This window comes from Bos mutus, chromosome 28, assembly GCF_027580195.1.
Source record: "Bos mutus isolate GX-2022 chromosome 28, NWIPB_WYAK_1.1, whole genome shotgun sequence".
Classification (NCBI taxonomy): domain Eukaryota; kingdom Metazoa; phylum Chordata; class Mammalia; order Artiodactyla; family Bovidae; genus Bos; species Bos mutus.
The window spans coordinates 13,013,543-13,034,253 of record NC_091644.1 but is presented as its reverse complement, the minus strand read 5'-3'; the positions used below and the strand labels follow the sequence as shown (position 1 = coordinate 13,034,253).

At 40.3% G+C, this 20,711-nt stretch overlaps 1 protein-coding gene across 12 annotated transcripts in view; it reads right to left on the bottom strand.

The window, feature by feature from the left end:
• The window catches only part of KCNMA1 (potassium calcium-activated channel subfamily M alpha 1), a 780,456-nt gene that overhangs the window by 8,156 nt on the left and 751,589 nt on the right, over positions 1–20,711 (bottom strand). For 5 of the 12 annotated variants that reach the window (XM_070364782.1, XM_070364772.1, XM_070364773.1 and 2 more), the window contains 3 exons: positions 12,692–12,886; positions 9,947–10,065; positions 7,574–7,798 (listed from right to left, as the gene is read on the bottom strand). In XM_070364782.1, coding sequence (XP_070220883.1) covers positions 7,574–7,798; positions 9,947–10,065; positions 12,692–12,886 — 539 coding nt within the window. Of the gene's footprint in view, positions 1–5,255; positions 5,285–5,849; positions 7,799–9,946; positions 10,066–12,691; positions 12,887–20,711 lie in introns of those variants that run through there. The other 7 variants (XM_070364785.1, XM_070364781.1, XM_070364771.1 and 4 more) reach the window with 2 other exon arrangements.

Genomic DNA, 20,711 nt, shown 5'->3' with positions numbered 1-20,711 from the left:
ATAGTGAACCATTACGCATTTGTGGAAACCAATTTTTTTGTGGTCTACGATTAAACTAACCTTTCAGAGAGGAGTAAAGTATGATGGTTATCATGTTTTAAAAGCATTGCCAGGCCGATGAAACAATTTCAAACTATGACTTTTTCCAATGGTTTACGTATAAGGATGATTTTCAGAAGAGCTGAACCCAGTGTCTGTGCTGTTTGCCTGAGCTGCTCTTGGTTTTGGCTGTACCCTTCTGCGGACTGATTTTGCAAAAGGATTTAGTGCTAGGTTGGACATGCCAGGTTGGAAGGGAGAGTGAACTCTGCTGATGGAAACGAGTAGGTCTTCTGGGTGAAAGACCTAAGACAGCTGCAATTTGCTGAAATTTTTACAACTGCTGCAGAGAATAATTGTTCAGAATTTAGTCTTTACAGTTCAACTCAAAGTTGGCATTTTGACCTTTCACGGCAGAGAGAGTATCAATTTCCTTCTGCTGTCTGTAAGAAAGAGAGCATTATTTCCCCATTTAAGTGCCTTTCTCTCTTTCCTTTTACATTTCTTGCCATAAAAATAATCTAAGCAGAGTCATCCCTGTGTTGACCATTCAGCTTCTGCACAGAAAGGAGTTGTTTTAAAGCATATCCTGGTGATGAGCCTGAGAAACAGGCTTTTTAATTCAGGTGCCTTGTAAGATATAAACAACTGTGTTGTTGGAGACTTGGTTAGATAAGATGTTGAAGAAATGGAAACAGATGAAGGCTAAAATGGGTAGGGGCAAAGGTGCCTCTCCCAAAAGGCTTGACAGGAACCACACTGTAATGACTGTCAGTCATTCTGCTCCAATGGAGAGAGCCTTGCTACGACAATGACACTTGGGGTTATCGAACTTTGCCTTCCAAAGAAGGAGCTGCATCACTGGGCGCTTACAAAACTGGCCATAAGGAAGAGTACTCAGGGAAGGAATTCGAGTGAGTGTTGGAGTGGTCCAAGGTCAGTCCAAAGCCCTGAGCTGGTCTCCTCTCCCTGTCACACCCCACAAGCCAGAAAGACTTCTGGGGGCTTTATTTTTATCCCTAGAATGAGAAGGGCAATGATCTGGTTTTGAGGCCCTCCTCCCTACCAAAGAAAAAGAAATTCATTTGTTAATAAGTTCTTGAAGATGTGATACATGGTTCCATCACTGTGAGTAGAATGTGTGACGTGCCTCAAGTCAAGGAAGGAGTGGCATTTCAGTCTGTGACAAGTAGGCTGGTGGAATAAGATCAAACCCAGAAAATAACTGCAGAGAGTCAGGACACTGCCACTGGGAGGCATCAGCTATCAAGACCAGACAGGCCACAAGCCATCCACTGCAACCAAGGAGATGGCATAGGACAGTACGTAAGGCCAAGGGTCTTACCTACTGTCTGGCTACTGTGAGAGCGTCTGGCTCTCTCACATACTAATTCCTGGCTCTGAGTGAGTTGTTACATAATTTATCTTAACTTCAGTTTCTCTTCTGTAAAATGAGGCTAATGGTCTTTCTAATGGTGTTGTCTGGATGAAAGGGGTTAGTGTCCATGAAGCACTTATCTACATACATGATACATCAATGTGAGCTGTTAAGGCTATCAGTATTGTTGGTAATATTAGGGGGCATTATAGCATAAAGTTCATGGACTTTAGTTTTAAACACCTCTCTGGTACTTCCTGGCTGGGTGACTTCGAACAAATCTGTCCCTTGAATCCTGTATCTTTCAGATGGGAATACTAACTGCATCTACATCTGAGGTTCTCTGGAGAACTGAATAAGTTAATATACATAAAGTGCTTAGAAGAGTGTCTGACTCATGGTAAGCACTTGGAGTGTGTTAGATTTTAGTTACGGTTAGTTAACTATGCATAAGGTTAGCATGAATATGAGTACTCAGTGCCAAAGGACATAAGAATAGGTGATACCTTTTGGTGTGATTACAGGTGAACTAGGGGTGGAGAACTGAGGTGTGTAAACCTGGGGGCTGGCCAGAAGAATGGGGATTGTGGCAGCAGAGATGGTGAAGAAGGATTTGACTGGATATCCCTCCTTAGGAAGAGGAGGAAAGGAAGGGGTGACGACTTTCAGTGGTACTTGTGTCTTTGAAATATTGGCTTTCAACTTGGCAGGGGCCCTACCCCACCTGCAAGACATCCATGTCTTCCGTTGCTACTTTCATCACTGACCTTCGAAGGTCTAGAATAAGGGTCAGGACTTCCTCCAGCCATGAAGGATCCCAGAGGAGTGGGCTATGGCAGAGAAGGGCTCATGATCTGGGCTGACATAACTGCTGGGTTTTCTGGTGCTGTGGGTTGTCAGTGCTGTGGGATCTGGCCTTTTCTCTTAACACTCCCAAGAGAAGAGCACATGAAAAGGGAGATGATGATACAGCAAAGGTATTTGGAATAATTGGGCCTTTTCTTGCTATACCACTAGCTGAGGTTGAAACAGAAAGGGTTTGAAAGGGAAAGATTCCATTTGGATAGAGATAATAGTTGAGAACAGTAAGAGCTAACAAAGAGCTCAATCCTTCAAAGGTAATACTGTGTGAGAGCTTCTGAGAGCTAGTCTGGCCTTCGCCCTCTGCCCAGCAGACCCCAAGGCCCCAGTGGACCCCACCCACCCCTACTGTCTCCTTTCCTTTCCGTGGACAAAGTATGGCTAGAAATGAAAACTGCAATAGAATCAGAGTAATTTTCCCTTATAAAAGCTGTCTTGCTCCTTTGCAGTTCTCTGGTGTGACCCCTTTTAACTGTAAGTCTGATGCTGCCGTTCCCTAAGCAGAACAACTGCCCCCTCCTGACACTCAATAGAGACTGACTTTCACTCCTCTCTTTCAAGTGGCAGGGAATAATCCCTCTTACCTCCCTAGGTGATGGATGTACAACCTCATGGTGGGACATAGTCTACCAGGTTAGTGACGGGTGCCCACATCGACTTCATCACCTTATGACAAAGCAGTGATGGGCTGAAAGAAGCTGATTGAGAGACTGATTCTTTTTTTTTACCCTGTCTTGACTTCTGCAGTCCCTGAAGTTTCTGCACCCTCTTCTTTCTCCTTCAGGAGCCTGTTGCTATAGAAACCTGGCAGGTTGATTTAATTGCCTCTATTGGGATACAGACACCTTTCAGCTTTTCCCATGCTGAAGAGGAGCCAGTCAAAAGGTTTTTCTGGTCATCTGGGATCTTGATGATGCTGGCAGAAGGCACAGTCAAGTCTCTCCTCTCACTGAACTCACAGGACTGTTCCCTTCTCTCAGAAGCTGTGTACTCAGCCCAAGAAAGTGTCAACAGCATGATAGCACTATGAAGCACCTACGGGCATTCCTTGAATTTTTGTAAGATAAACCAAGGAGGTGAAGATAATTTATCAAGTGACTAAAGATATAACAATATTTAAGATCAATTTATTTCAAAAATATGTATTGAGCACATATTGATAGTAAGGTTCTGGGTCATAGCCTGTATGGTCTTCCCTGGTGGCTCAGATGGTAAAGAATCTGCTTGCAATGCAGGAGACCTGGGTTCAATCCCTGGGTCTGGAAGATCCCCTGGAGAAAGAAATGGCTACCCACTCCAGTATTCTGGCCTGGGAAATACATGGAAGGAGGAGACTGGCGGGCTACAGTCCATGGAGTCGCAAAAGAGTTGGACACTACTTAGTGACTAAACTCAGAATTTGAAACCTCTCCTAATGGTGGTAGAAATCTAACTGTAAGGGTCCAAGTCTCCCTCTATCCATTTGAACCGGCTTCAGGAAGGGACCTGGGTAGCAGCCATTAGGGATGTTGATTTCATGATCACCTGAGTGTTGAGGCTGAGGTTTCACTGTGCCTCCTGTTCTGTCCATTTACTTAAGCTTCACCCCTTTCAAAGCCTAAAACAAATTGAATTGAATGGCTTACAAATTGCTTCTCTTTTAGAATGGTGCAGATAATTGAGTTTCTAGCTGTTGTTCTCTTTAAGTACACATACTTTCTCTTCAAATAACCTTTCACTTTCCACCCTGACCTACTTATTCTTTGGGTGGGGAGGGGGAAGAGGAGAGGTATCACATGAAAACCTTGAATGCCTCCTTGCTAAGAGAACCTGAAAGAAGGATGAGAATTTGGGGGTCACATGGAAAACACTGGAAGAGAGTCTTCATTCAACTGAGGAAAAACAAGATTGTAGTTTGGACTCATAAAAAATAGAAGTAATAATGATCCCTTTTTCATCACTGAATATATCATTAGCCAAGTATAATCAACTTTCAGTTGTATGCCTGAAGTCCAGAGAACATCCCCAAATTTCATTGCAAGTCAGTCTGTTCCCCCTCCATTCCCATCACAAGATCATCTCATCATAGCTGCTAACAGATTGTATATAAAACGCATTTTGGATTTACTTCTCTCTATCTGCCCAATCTCTGGTTGGGATTTCACAAATGTCTGAAAGGCAGGTGGGAGAAGAGACCCAGGTAATACAGAGACTGAATCATCAACCCCCAGATAACTGGGTACGGGCTATTGAGTTTTTACATATAGCTAAACAGCTTTAATTTGGGAGTCATTCTGATCCAACTTCAAGAAGATCAAAAATTTTTTTTTTTTTACCGTTAATAATCCTCCTGGTTTAAATCGAAAGGAGGGTAAACTATTCACCAAGAAGCAGGTTTGCCAAGTGGAAGAGCTGCAAATGTTTTCCAGAAAAGTTTATCACTTGGCATTGTCACTTGATTTAGTTGGTCTTGCCAAGATAAACACAGAGATGTGGACAGACTGATGGGGTACTCGGTTGGGGTGATGGTGATGGGGGGAGGTGGAGGAAGCTGGGTTTCTTGATGGGAAAATGCTTTTGAACTTGGAGCAAGGTACCAAGGTGGGCAGGGAGGCCACGTGCAGATTGAAAGGCAAGCCAGATGGAGAGAAGTTCCCCCCAGATTACCCAACCCCAACCCCAAGAACACCAAAACAAACTCTAAGGGGTCTAGCAGTAGCAGCAGGACAGCCTCATTGCACTGAGCAATTTAGAAAGTGGAGGAAGGGGGAGAAGAAGGAAGGGGAGAGGAGGGGAGGTGGGGAGGGGGGAAAAAAAGCAAAACAAAATAAATAAACCCACAAACAGAACAATAAAAATAAAAATAAACAAACCAATAACAGAATAAAATTTGTAACTCCTTTTTTTTTTTAATTTCACAAAAGTTTTCACAAGGACAATGTTATAGAAGAAAACCCCCAGCAGTGGCTAGGTCATGCAGAACCATTAATTGTCATACCTTGGCCCATTCTATTCATCCTTGTTGCACTTTAGAGAGAGAAGTAAGCTATGTGAGTTTTACAACGCTTTTAAACTGTCATATTTCCTGTTGAGCACTTTAACTGGCACATTCTTATAGTTATAAATGTTCTGAGGGCATAACTTTATAACCTCCTTTGCAAAGAATGCATGAATAGCTCTTCATGATCCCAAACTAGGGGATATGTGTGTATGTATATATATACATATACATATATATACGTATATATGTGTATATATATAATTATATATAAAAAGATAGTTGTATGTAATGTATAAATCAATACATAGGGACAAAAATAATTTGAAAAAATCTTCCACTCATAGGGCTTTTTAATATCCATGTATACAATGACTGCCCACTCGAATACTGATTGGAACACCGCCTTGCCCTGTCTTGGGTGTGGGGATGGAGATTTTGAGTAAGCCTCACTATTTCGTCAGTAAAAGTGCTTGTCAATTCACACAGCAAGCAGATCTCAAAACTATCATGCTTGGGGGGACAGGGGATTCAAAATCTAAACCCAAAACATTCACCATAAAAACACCTTTTTAGAGATGGTTACAGCTGTGACATTTTCCTCCCCCCACCCCAACACCTGTGCTGTTCACTGAAATTTGTTTTCAAATAAACATTTGAAATATATATATTTATATATATAGCAGCCCAAGGCTAGTCCATCCTCACAAGAATTTGATTATGGTGGAGTTGGCCAATATTTAAGAACTACTGTACATTGCCTAAAGCATGGTTTGCATGCATAAAATATCTGAAAACTGCATATTGAAAAAAGGGTATTTCTCTACTTTTTTGCTCATGCTTACTAACTGTTTAAAAAAGAAAGGAAGAAAGAAAATGAAAGAAAAAAAGAATTATACCAAAATGTGTTTGGCTCACTGTTACACTCTTTTTCTTCTCTCCCATCTGTTAATGACAAGGGGTCCTTCTCTATGACTGTCATTCACCTGCCTAAGTAGATTGGCTACGTTAAAGCAACTGACGATGAGGAATTTCTCCCACTGGCTTTCTGCTCTGGAACAGCCAGCATCATGCAGCTGTGCCAACAGTTGAAGCTGGCTTTTGTCTTTGTGGAATCAACTGTGGCTTGATCCTCCTACATTCTGATTTATTTAGCATGCTGGCTTCTAGAAAAGCATGATCTGCCGCTGGGTTTATCTCCCTCTCTCTCTACCATGGCCCCAGCCCTTGCTCCTCTGTGGCACTGGGGCCCTAGCTGATCAAACAAAGGGGAGTAAAAAGGTCCCCAGAGAATGCGTGGAAAAATACTTGCTCTTTCCTGAGCATTATTTATTCTGTACATAAGGTAGGTAATTCACCTTTTAAAAGATGTAAAAGTCCCAGGAAGGCAGTTTTTAATGACTTACATCTGATATTTATGATACATATGGCTTTTCATCCCAAATGTCAAAAGTGAGAGAAAAAACATAGCTATTCATATGGCAGCATAAGGAGACAGAATAACAATATGCAATCAAACCTCTTTTCACTTAAATGAAATGACTTGCATTTGATACATCCAAGAATGGAATACTAGTCTTTCCGCCACAGTAAGGGTAGAAATGTTCCTATAGACTCTCAAAGGAAGCTAGCTCAGGGACAAAAGGCCTTGGTGAGTAACTAAAAAAAATCTCCGATGTTCTAACAAGCAAGTGCATTTCACCATCGACACAAATGGCGAAAGACATTGAAATGCTTTGAGATACTTCGGCCCAGAGAGTAGAAACCATCGATAGATATGTTTCCGTTGCTTTGGGGTTGCTTGTTTCAAATACATGTGTGTGTATATATATATTATTGTGTATATATAAAAAAATCAAGAGAAGGAAAGAAAGGAAAACAACAACGAAATCAAAACCCAAAGCACCCTGATAAAACTGATACATCAGAATAAACTTTTCTACACTAACTAAACTTGCTTTGCATAACTGACGTGGGGATCACACGCACTCCCTTCTCATCTGTGAACTCATTCCTGCAGTGAGCTATTTATGTCTGGAGCATGCCTTTGGGTTATTTTTCCCCTAGAATCATAAATAACTTTTGGTCCGTCTGCTTATTTGCTGTTGTGCTCAAGGGTTTTATGGTGGTGGAATAAAAATGACAACCACATGCACACTATCATACATATGCAAATATGTGTAAAAAAAAGGGGGGACTACAGGGGAAAATGGGGGAAGTTACTGTTGGAAACACCCACTGGGGAAATGAGTGGCAGATACAGTTTCACACACGGAGGCAGTGGATACACACATCAGAGCCGCTCTTCCTGCACGTACTTCTGTTTGTCTCGGGACTCCCGGGACTTGGGCCGGTTCTGTCGGTTTGCCGTGGATGGGATGGAGTGGACGGAGGAGCTCTTCTTGCTAGAGGACTGGGATGAGTGGGAGGAATGGGAGAGGCTGGCCCGGGACTGGCCGGCGTTGTGGTCAAACTGCATTAAGCAGAAGATCAGGTCCGTCGGCACGAGCTCAAACTCGTACGGGGGGTTGGTGATGACATACCTGGATGCGGAGAGCAAAGAAGTCACAGAATGAGGATAAGGTGGTGGAGATTTCACCTCTCTGAACCAAACCAGGTCTACCCGAGGATTCCAGCCAGCCCAAGGCCTTAGACAGTATCTACGTAGTGGAACAAATTTGTTTAGCTCCACAGAGGAAGTCAGCCATAAGCCCTCCCAGAGATTCTGAATTAGCGCTAGACAAGGGAGAAAACAAGTGGTGCTTCCTGTGGTCTGTATACCCACTTCAGTACAGTATCAAGTTCCCTTCTGATCCTGAGACGCACAAGCGCCTACAGGAGGTTTCAAGGACTGCCCTGCATCTCTTATCCTAGAATCTTACAACAATCTCACACCCATATCACAGTATCTTTGTTTACCACCATCTAGCAAAACCTTAGTCCTCTCTCCCTCTTTATCTTTTAAAAATCAACGTTGGTGAATGATTTCACCAAATGGAAAGCTATAAAACACCTCTCTGCCTATGTGTCTCTCAGGCTTTAACTGTTCTCCTCAAAGATCACCTTTTTCCCTAATTAATATCAGATATGACTAAAAAATCACCATTTCATTTCTAGTAATGGATCTCAAAAGTGTGGTTCTCCGGCCAGATATATAAGCATCATCTGAGAACTTCTTAAAAATGTAAATTCTTTTTTTAGCTGATGTATATTTGATTTACAGCAAAGTATACAGCAAAGTGATTCAGTTATATATATATGTTCTATTTCAGATTCTTTTCCATTTTAGGTTATTATAATATATTGAATATAGTTCCCTGTGCTATACAGTAGGTCCTTGTTAAAATGCAAATTCTTAAGCAACTCCACTCAAGTCCTACTGAGTCAGACACTATGCATTGGGGATCAAGCAATTTGTGTTTTAATAAGTTTTACAGATGATTCTCATGTTCACCTAACTTTGAGAATCTGCTAGACTACAGAAATTATGTTCAATTCTGGCTCTATTGTATAATCTCTGGGCATTCAAACTTCATATTTTCATTTCATACCAGTTAAGTCAGAGTAATCAGAGTACTTTTAAAAAGCACCCCCGGAGATTCTACTCTGCAAGTAGGTCTGAGAAACACTCATCTATCTCTATGGCATTGTTTCCTGAGGTATATCATACAAACACACTGACTGACAATTCTAGGATGTACTTTTAAGTTTAGGCTGCTGTGAATTTACTTTAACGTGTATTAGAGAAATATAACTAGCATACATGAACTGTAATCTTTTTTCTGCTTCAGGCAATAATATACAGTTTTCTTTAAAGTAAATATATAAAAGTAAAAAAGTGAGTCAACTGAAAAATACATTAAGTAAAAATATATGTGTCCATGAAAATAGAATATATATATAACTGAATCACTTTGCTGTGGACCTGAAACTAACACAACATTGCAAATCAACTACACTCCAATAAAAATTAAATATATATATATATGTGCTTGTGTGTGTGTGTGTGTGTGTGTGTGTGTGTGTGTGTATATAGAGAGAGAGAGAGAGAGAACGCGCGTCCCCAGTGGTGCAGTGGTAAAGAATCCGCCTGCCAAGCAGAAGACATGGGTTCAGTTCCTGGGTCAGCAAGATCCCCTGGAGAGGGAAATGGCAACCCACTCCAATATTCTTGCCTGGGAAATCCCATGGACAGAGAAGCCTGGCCAGCCACAGTCCGTGGGGTTGCAAAGAGTCAAACACTACTGAACAACTAGACAACAACAACAGGTATATACGTGTGTGTGTGTGTGTGTGTGTATAGGTGTATATATATATATGTCTAAGACAGGGCAAAGGAATCATTTACCTTAAACAGTAGCAATATGAAATATTTCTATATGAGATACCAACAGAATTATCCCAGTAGCTGGAGTCTGGAGGATGTTTTCCTTCAGACTTGTGTAATTAGGTGATAGATGGATGGAACCATCCCATAAAACTTGAATTCTCCCCACAATGTCTTTATACTTGCTATTGTAATGAAAGAAAGAAGCTTCCCATAACCACCACCAAAGTCAGCACTGGATTTAATATGGGCAGAGCAATTTGCATGCTGAGAACATGCATGTAGACTTTTGCCCTCCTTGTGGGAGACAACAGAGGGCATTTTTGTCTCTGCCTTTGGGAGGGCAGATTGGAAACATACTCACCTCTTCGTGCACTGGCTGGGGGTGCTGAGGTGAGCATCTCTCAGCCGATAAATTCCAAAACAAAGCATATTGTATGTTTTCAGAGCTTTGCAGAACAGATCACCATAACAACCACCATCCTGGGAGACAACAAAAGAGCAGAGAGAAAAATCATTTTTATTTGCCTGAAAAAAAAGGTCCTGGGGTGGGAGGGAAGGGCCTTTTCATGAAAGCTCACACTAGTGTCTCCTGAGTCGGAGGGTCTGTGCCGAGGAACAGTGGCTGAAGAAGTTAAATGTGCTTTATAGCCTACACCCCAATGTTGGTGACTTTTGGGATCAAATAAGAAAGGGTTTTCCTCTGGTTGTCTCCAGTTTTTCATCTGCAGGAATGAGAGGTCTAAGGAGCCGGTGCCTCTCCTCACTTTAAGGTATGATATAAGCTTGAAGGTCTCAGATGTCTGTTCAGCTAAGGAGTAGAAATCAGCTCTGCAAAATGTTGATGATGTTTAGCCCCAGCTCAGTTGCAACCACAGTTATCTGACCGCATTGTCAAAACTGCTCAAGTGATAATTAAAATCACTACCAGAAGAAAAGACCCCACCAGGTACTATGGTGACAGGCTCTTTCAGAGAAGGACTGTGTGAAAAGCACAATTTACAGACCTTGGAGATGGCAAGGGTGGAAGAGAATGTGTTTCCCCAGGAGCTGGAGGTCTGCAGGCTGAATAACTGGGATTCACAGTTCTAATCAGTTCACAGTCATTTTCCAAGGGTCTGGGGCCAGACGAGGAATGTGAAAGCAAACTCACCCAGAAGCACTGGCTTCCTGCAGCCAGCTAGCTTCAGGCATTAACACAGGAAGGGCACCAAGGGCTGACTTCACTGGGAATAAAGTGACTGCATCTGTCCTTCCTGTTACTGAAACTGCCAGATGGGCCTCATGCTCGAGAACACAACTGGAACCAGATCTTACCATTATTTAAAGTCCTTGTTCTTTTAAAGTGTTATTGTTTAGTCGCTAAGTCATATCCGACTCTTTTGCTACCCCATGGTCTGTAGCCCGCCAGGCTCCTCTGTCCATGGGATTTTCTCAGGCAAAAATACCAGAGCGGGCTGCCATTTCCTTCTCCAGGGGATCTTCTCGACCCTGGGATTGAACTCACATCTCTGGCATTGGAAGGCAGATTCTTTACCACTGAGGTGTACCAGTGAGTAAATGATAGATAAAAAGAGCCACCAGCTATGGAGATGACCTTTTAAAGAAGCTCTAAGTCTAACACAGATTTTTGTCCCTCACCAAACTAAAACACGTGCAAATTAGCATCACAGTTTCAGAAGACATGGAGAAAGTGACCCTTTCCTTGGCTCCTTCTCCACTATTTGGACTTTCTGGGTGGCAGGCAGTACTGTTCATACAATAGGCTTACTGGCTCTTAAGACTGCTGGTTCCAGCCGTTGAATACATTCATGGAGTTGGGCTGGGAATAAGGGTCAACTAAGAATGCATACTTCTGCCAGAGTGCCTGAAGCAGGCTGATGCGTGGAGCCGAAGGGAGGCCCGGGTCACCTCTGTAGCAGGGAGGGCAGTGGGGAATGGCTGAGTCCACACCCAGAATTAACAGCCCACCTGCATGTGTGCTAAGCCACTTCAGTCCTGTCTGATTCTTTGTGACTCTGGACTGTAGCCCACCAGGCTCCTCTGTCCATGGGATTCTCTAGGCAAGAGTACTGGAGTGGGTTGCCATGTCCTCCTCCAGAAATATAATAGTCCCCAGAGCTTTTAAAAAACACTGATGGCCAGGACTCTGGGCCTGACCCTGACATTAGTGGTTTTCAGAACACTGTAGCTTATTATGTGTCTCTAGACCCACTGGCCCAACCAATAGCCTCTCATGTGGATCCTTTATGTCTCTAATTCCAGACTGAGTTCTCTTAATTCTGAGGCTGGAACTAGTCACTCTCCCTAGCCCCATTCCTCGCTGCAGAGGTGACCCATGCCTCCTTTTGGGTGCCACATTCCAGCTTGCTTCAGGCACTCTGGCAGAGCAATTAATGTGCAGTTGGGGTTAAGTAGCCCTGATCCATGAGAAGGCAATGGCACCCCACTCCAGTACTTTTGCCTGGAAAATCCCATGGACGGAGGAGTCTGGTGGGCTGCAGGCCATGGGGTCACTAGAGTCGGACATGACTGAGCAACTTCACTTTCACTTTTCACTTTCATGCATTGGAGAAGGCAATGGCAACCCACTCCAGTGTTCTTGCCTGGAGAATCCCAGGGATGGGGGAGCCTGGTGGGCTGCCGTCTATGGGGTCACACGGAGTCGGACACGACTGAAGTGACTTAGCAGCAGCAGCAGCCCTGATCCATACTAAGACCTGCAGAATGGGTTCCCTAACTTGTGTGCTTCTGAAACCACCTGAGGCCTCCCATCTTGTGGCAGAAGATACTCTAGGAGAGTCAGTAAGCCCGTGGGCTCTGAAACCAACATTCCTGGCGCAAATTCCCTGAGAGGGCCAGTCCTTGGTTTCTCTGAGCCCTAGTTTCCTTAGAGCATGTGATAAGAGAACCTATGCCAAAGGGTCACCGTGGGGATTCAATGAATGAATCCATAAAGCACAGTGCCTGATACACAGTCAACCACAAGCATCACCTCTGATACCTCTCTTCATGTGGAAAGAACCAAAGGCAGGGGGCTAGCCTGACACATTCAGATCCGGTCATTTCCACCTAACAGGCTCAGGTGCCCTCTGCCCCCTGAACTCACCCCCAGGTCCGCAAAGGGCCCGTCCAGCAGCGCTAACTGCGCCACACGGCAGCGGTCCCTGTTGGCCAGCGTCTGGGGGGTGCTGTAGCCCCCTCGGAGTGCATTCTCCTCGGCGATCAAAGCCTCCAGCTCCGGTGTGGCTCCTCCAGTCACCAGGGTCCGTATCAGGGTAAGGATGTTGTCATTGAAGTATGTCTGGGAAGAGATGGGAGCAAAGTCCTTTAAGCACACACCCTAAAGTCACGACAACCGACATTCAAATTACTTTTCTTGATGTCTCCTGTTTAAAGTTCTGGCCTGTCTCTTCAAATAGTTTTATGTGGGAAGTGAAAAGACAGCAGCCTCCAATTATTCCATTCTTTTCTCTCCTACTTGGTTCTGCTATGAGAGCCTGACTTTAAAACCTGAAATTCAGTGGATTTTTATTAAAGGGCTAAAGTCAAAATGGCTGGTGTTTACCATAATTGGTGCTAGTAGGGATGTAAATACGGCTTCCTCTCCTGCTTGCTAAGGGACTCTGGGCGTATGTACTAAAATGCAGCCTGACCCAGGCAGGACGGCCTCTGAGTTTCTGCAATACACATGCCAGGAAGCTGCTTCCCCCAACAATGGTTGAACTTCTCTCTAGAGTGAGATGCCAAGAGCATCATTAAGGCCATGTGTTCAACAATTTATCACATACTTTGATAATAGGCTAAACCAGAAGTTTCTATCAATTAAATATGCCAGATAAATGTATGACAAGGTGGATACCCTGGTATTTTTAAGTAACCTCTGTGGTCTGAGGCGAACATAGCTTATTAAGGAAGTTTCCCTCAATGTGTACATTTGTCTCACATCTGAAACATTCTGTCAGGAACAAAACAATAGGAGTTTTAAAAAATTAATAGGATGTCAAATAAAAGAGCTCAAAAAGGCATTTTTCACACAGCCTAATTTGAGGAAAATCTCAGTTAAGGGTCTGTTTTCCATTTTCCAGTGTAAGAAGAAATCAAACAGGCTAAATAATATCAAGCTAAAGTTTGCCTGTGGCTTTTGAGGATGGATGGATCTTTTGAAGCAGGTTAGGCAAGACAGCTGCATTTTTACTTCAGCAGTTTTTTGGACAGTTCACCTGGCAAAAATCTAGTGGGTAACAAACCAGGTAAAGGATGAGTTCTCTACAGTTTGGCCATCATAATTCTATGTCTCGGGGGAGGTTGTCTAATCTTTCTGGTCTTTGATTTTCTCATCCGTAAAATAAGCACCATCATTAAGATCAAGTTTATATGCAAAGAATTCCAGGAGGACTTCTGAGTTAAAATGGTAGCTGCTAGTGAGGCTAGAATCCCTAGGTTATTGAAGTACTCACAAAAGCACCCAAAGTGATGCAAAATTTCAACAGCAACAGGAAACTAGGAATGTGATTCAAAACCAGTCAGGCCCTAAGGAGAAGGTATCATCTGCCAGAGCTTAGATGCCCCCTGGGGGTCAGAGAAGCTGAAGGAGGAACTATTGCTGGTGTGGTTAAGGGGTGAGAGGCAGGCTAGGGGTTCAGCGCTGACCTCGCCGCTTAGTAGCTGCATGACTTTGGAAAGTTATTTCTCATTTTTGTGCCTCAGTGTCATGATCTATAAAATATAATAGAGTGGGTTGCTGCTGCTGCTAAGTCGCTTCAGTCGTGTCTGACTCTGTGTGACCCCACAGACGGAAGCCCACCAGGCTCCCCCGTCCCTGGGATTCTCCATGCAAGAACACTGAAGTGGGTTGCCATTTCCTTCTCTAATGCATGAAAGTGAAAAGTGAAAATGAAGTCGCTCAATTGTGTCCAACTCCTAGCGACCCCATGGACTGCAGCCTACCAGGCTCCTCCGTCCATGGGATTTTCCAGGCAAAAGTACTGGAGTGGGGTGCCATTGCCTTCTCTGAGAGTGGGTTACAAGGACTATATAACTGATACCTGTGAGGCACTTAGAAAAGTGTTTCGTGCACAGGGAGCACTGAAAAATACTTTTGGGACTGATACCAGAAACTCGGGCCTTTGTCACCTAGTGTTTAGTACATGGAACTCTGCTCAATGTTATATGGCAGCCTGGATGAGAGGGAAGTTTGGGGAAGAACAAATAACCAAAAATATATGGCAGAGTCCCTTTTCTGTTCACCTGAAATCATCACAACATTGCTCTACCCCAACACAAAATAAAAAATTTAAAAAAGAAACTTGGGCCTTTGTTGATGAAAGACAGGTCAATTCATGACCAATTTTCCCTTTCAAAAAGTCTTTTCTGGCTTTTTTTTTTTTTTGGTGGGGTAGAGGGGTGGGGCTACAAACCAAGGCCATTCATTTCACCCTTGAATCTGCACTTCTCAGGCTGCCTCCATGCTAAGACTCCATTTAGACTTTGCAAAGAGCCAGCAAGGGTTAATAGGGACTACATGCTGAGTGGTGACCAGAGCCACGTGGGCCACCATAGGTGAACTCTCATGGAAACTGGTTCTGGGCACACATATAAACACATATCCCAACGTCGTCAGAGGTAAATTGTCTTCTCTATATTCAATAGACCATTGTCAGAAGCAGAAGCCCCCTCACCTGACCTCAGCTCTGCGGCGCATTAAATGAGGGAGTGCCCGACACAGAACTTTGACAAAGGCTTTTGTGCTATAATTATCCTTCTAGATCAACACCCAGGGAGGAGTTAGCCAGTATGAAGTGTGGACGGCAGAACACTAATGACCTCGTGGTGAAAAATGGACCTCTGTCTTGCTCAAATGTACAGAGAGAAATAGCTAATATAAATATTTTTTAATATTTACTGGAAGAACTGGAAGAAGTAAAAGAAAAATTTAGGAAGCATATGTTTTAGAATAAAAATCAATTAAAAAAATAATGAGTATCTCTAACAAACAAAAAATCAGATGATAAGAAAGCTGACTTCATACAACTTACTCAATTCTTTTAAAATGTAAGATATTGAAATTAAAAAGAATATATTTGGGAGAATGGCATTGAAACATGTATAATATCATATAAGAAACAAATCGCCAGTCCAGGTTCGATGCAGGATACAGGATGCTTGGGGCTGGTGCACTGGGATGACCCAGAGGGATGGTATCGGGAGGGAAGTGGGAGGGGGGTTCAGGATTGGGAACACGTGTATACCCGTGGCAGATTCATGTTGATGTATGGCAAAACCAATACAATATTGTAAAGTAATTAGCCTCCAATTAAAATTAAAAAAAAAAAATATAATTTAAAAATGCCTGAAAAGGATCCAATGCTTTTTCATGATAAACACACTCAAAAAACTAGAAATGGAAGGGAATTTCCTCAATCTGAAAAAGGACTATATTAAAACATCAGACTTATAGGTGAAAGATTGGAAGCTTTCCTTTTACATTAGGAACAAGACGAAGAAGCAGCTCTCACCACTTCTATTAAGCACAGCACTGGAGGTCTTAGCCAGGGCTAGAAAGAAATAAAGGTATCTATATAAAAACTGAAGAAGAAAAATTATCTGTATTCACAGGGGACATGATCTTGTATATAGAAAATCCTAAAGAATCCACTAAAATGGTATTCTCGGTAATAAATGAATTCACTAAGATTGCAGAATACAAAGCCAATCATTTGTGAATCCATGCACGTCCAATGAAAAACATAAGAATGAAATTAAGAAAACAATTCTTATTACAATAGCATCACAAAGAATAAAATACTGAGGAATAAATTTAACCAAGGAGATATAAGATTAGTACACTGGAAACTACAAAATATTGTTGAAATAAAGAAAATATAAATAAATGGAAGGACATCTTAACTTGATAGATTGTAAGACTTACTATTCTTAAGATAGCAATATTCCCCCAAACAATCTATAGATTTATTCCAATTGCTATCAAAATCCCAAAGACCGTTTTTATAGAAGTGAAGAAGCTCACTTTAAAATTCCTGTGAAATTGCAAGGAGCCCTAAATAACCAAACCATCTTGAAAAGGAAAAACAAAACTGGAGGACTCACACTTCCTGATTTTGGAGCACACCATAAAGCTACTATAATCAAGAGAGTATGGTATTGCCCTAAGGATAGACTTATGGACCACTGGAATCAAATTGAGAATCCAGAGATAAACTCATACGCTTTGCCTCAGTTGATTTTTCAACAAAGCTTCCAAGATCATTCTACAGAGGAAGAATATAGACTCCTAATCAAATATTGCTACCACAGCTGGGTATCCACATTCAGAAGAATAAATTTGGATCCCTACCTCACACCCTATGCAAAAGTTAATTCAAAATGGATTAAAGACCTGAATATAAAAGATAAAACAATGAAACACTTAGAAGAAAACACAGAAGTAAAGCACTATGCTTTTGATTTGAAAACTGATTCTTAAATATGACACTCAAAGCATAGGCAACAAAAGAAAAAAATAGGTAAATTAAACTTCATCACAGTGAGAACTGTCTGTGCACAAATCACACTATCCAGAAAGTGAAAAGAAATCCTACAGAGTGAGAGAAAATATTTGCAAACCATATATCCCATAAGGACCTAGTATCCAAATATATATTTAAAAATATTACAATTCAACAACATAAAGAAAAGTAACCCAAATTTTAAAATGGACAAAAATGAGCAAACTTTACTTAAAAATACTGGTGAAATATATTAAAACATGGAATTCTTGAAGGATATATTATTATCAAACAATGTAAATGTCAAAAGTAATTCTTGAAAGAAAAAATATGACAAAATTATCTATCAGTAATATTAAATCATTTTTAAAAGTCAGAAAAATGAGGTAGGAGAAAGGAGGATGGAAGTAAAGACACATGTAAATTCCCTGATCATATAGAGGAAGAAATCAAGAGCTACTAAATTTTCTAGATAATAATATAAATAAAATGTAGCTTCAAGTACATTTATAGAGTATATGGTATCCACTAACTAGAGTTAAAAACAGAATGTATAATTTACACATCATTAGAGAAAATAAGCATACAAAAATAGACTAATGCCCAAGGATAGATAATAAAGGACACAATTATCAGAGCATAAAGTATAATGCAAATTTTAGCATTATAGATTATATAACTAAACATAAATGAGCTAAATGATTTGATAAAATGGCAAAGTTCTCAAACTTGTTCAAAAACTACAATCAAAATCAAACTCTGGTATCTTCAGAGACAGGAAAAACACACACACACACACACACACACACACACACAGAGCAAAGGAAAGTATATTTAAAGGAAAAATTTTTTAATTTTTATTATCAAATTAACTACATGTTCATGTAGTTAAAATTTACAAAAAATATATAACATTTATGGAGAAAATATTAGAACCAAAATATAGACAACAAAACTAATTAATCATTATAGTAAAATAAATACGGATTGAGAGTCATATGTAAAAGGGATATGTGAAATATCATTGTGTTTCTTGTTTTCACAGCTCAAACAGACCAGAAGTATAAGGAAATGAAGGATATAATATGGGCATTAAGTACATTTGTGCTAAACTTTACAACATTTTTAGTTAGCTTCCAAGTAATGCTAACAAATCATGATCAATGGCCCAAAGTATAAAATCTCAATATACATACTAAAATATAAGATGTATGGCCTATATTTTAAAAATAAACATAATAGTAGAAAGAAAAGTAAATAACCCAATACTTCAAAGTTTTTTAAAAGTATCCTAAATAATTACAGGTCAAGATGGAAATAAAACTCAAGAATATAGAGTATTAAAAAATTAAAGACTATTTGAAAATAACACACAAAAACGTCATGGATTGAGGCCAAAGCTACAGAGACAAATTCAGAACCTTAACTGCTTTTATCATTGAATAGAAAAGAATGTCAACTAATAATTCTAAGCATTTAAAATAATTGTTTTTGGTTGTTCTTTTTTATTTGAGAAAAATAGAAGGTTGAAATAATAAAGCATCAATTAATGAAGTAGCAAGAGGATATTTAGTGAATTGATACATTTTTAAACTTGATAAAATTATGCTAAATTTCCTCTGGAAACAGTTTATGTAACTGTCTTTCAAAGTTTTGAGAACCATACTCTAGTAGTTATATGACCTTAATACAGGAGTTAGCAAATCAAGGCCATGGGAAAAATGTAGACTGCCAGCTGTTTTTGTTTTTTTTAATAAAGTTTTATTGAGATGCACACATCCCACTTGTTTACTAACAGTTTTTGTGCTGTAATGGCAGAATTGAATATTGTCAACAGAGTCTATATGGCTCTCAAAAGCCTAAAATACTCACCATCTGGCCCTTTATAAAAAATGCTGTTCCATTTCTTAATACAATAAGGAAAGCATGACACACCATGGAGAAGGGACGTTTACTCAACAAATGATTTAGGGGAAATTGCTATCTGGAAAATTTTTTTCAACAATATGGAAGTGATTAAATAATAATGATATACTTATGTGACTTACATTGTACAGATATTAATATTATGCTTTCAGAGAGTATTTAATGGCATGGTAACAATTACATGACATAATATTAAAATATATTAAAAAAAGCAGGATCCAAAAATCACTAAGATCTCATGTTAAACTCATGTTAAAAGTGCAGACCTCCAAAGATATATAGTCATATAAAAATATTTAATATTATGTAAATATTAAATATTTAGTACCCCAAAATTTTACATGGAAATTAATTCCTGGTAACAAACAGAATTCTGATCCATTTTCATTTTTTCCTATAATTCATTTTATATATTTCCTACTATGAAAATACATTTACTTAAATTTCTAAGAGAGGAAGCAAATGGAATTTATACAACTCATTGGAAAAAAAAAATCCCAAAATTTGATTAAAAAATGGATAAAGGAATGGAATAGACATTCTTCCAAAGAAGATATTCAAATAGCCAACAGGTACTTTATAAAAGATGTTCAACATCACTAGTCATAAGGAAAATGCAAATCAAAACTGTGGTAAGACATCATCTCATACCTGTTAGAATGACTACTGTCAAAAATATGAGAAATAAGTGTTGGTGAGGTTGTGAAGAAAAGGAAACCTTTGTAAAGTGCCAGTGGGAATGTAAGCTGATACCGCCACTATGGAGAACAGTATGCTGGTTCCTTGAGAAATTACAAATATAGCTACCATACGACCAAGCAATTCCACTTCTGGATATATATCCACAGGAGAAGAAATAACTATCTCAAAGAGATATCTTTTTCATCCCTATGTTCACTGCGGCATTGTTTACAATAGCTAAGACATGGAAACAGTCTAAGTGCTCACTGAGAGATGAACTGATAAAATGTGGCAGATACATACACAATGGAATATTTAGCTGTAAACGGAGGAAATCTTGCCCTATGCAACAACATGGATGAATTCTGAGAGCATGAAGCTAAGTGAAGTAAGTCAGAGAAATATAATTTATACTCTTACTTATATATGAAATCTAAAAAAAACCGATCCTATAGAAAGTGAGAACAGACTGGTTGTTGCCAGGGGCAGGAGGTGGGGGCTGGGAGAAATGGGTGAAAGTGGTCATAGGATATAATTAATAAATTCTGGAGATATGGCACACTATAACACAGTGTATAAAGTTTACAATACTGTACTATGTATTTGAAAACTGCTTAAGAGAGTAGATTTTTACAGTTCTCAGCAACAGCAAGAAAAAATTGTAACTGGGAGGTGATGGATGTATTAACTAACTTTACTGTTGTAATCATTTCACAATATATACATATATCATTGTACACCTTAAACTTATGTTATAATGTTATAACTCAATGATATAAATCAATGATATCTCAACAAAGTTGTGGTGCGGGGGAGGTAAATGTTATAAAATAGTTAAAGGCAGAAAATATAACCACAAACAACCTGGTGAAAATATAGCTGAATATTTAACCTATCTCAGGGAAATTCCATGGACAGAGGAGCCTGCTGGGCTACAGTCCATGGGGTCACAAAGAGTCGGACACGACTGAGCGACTAACACACTAACAGGATACTTGATGACTTCTTTTGTTC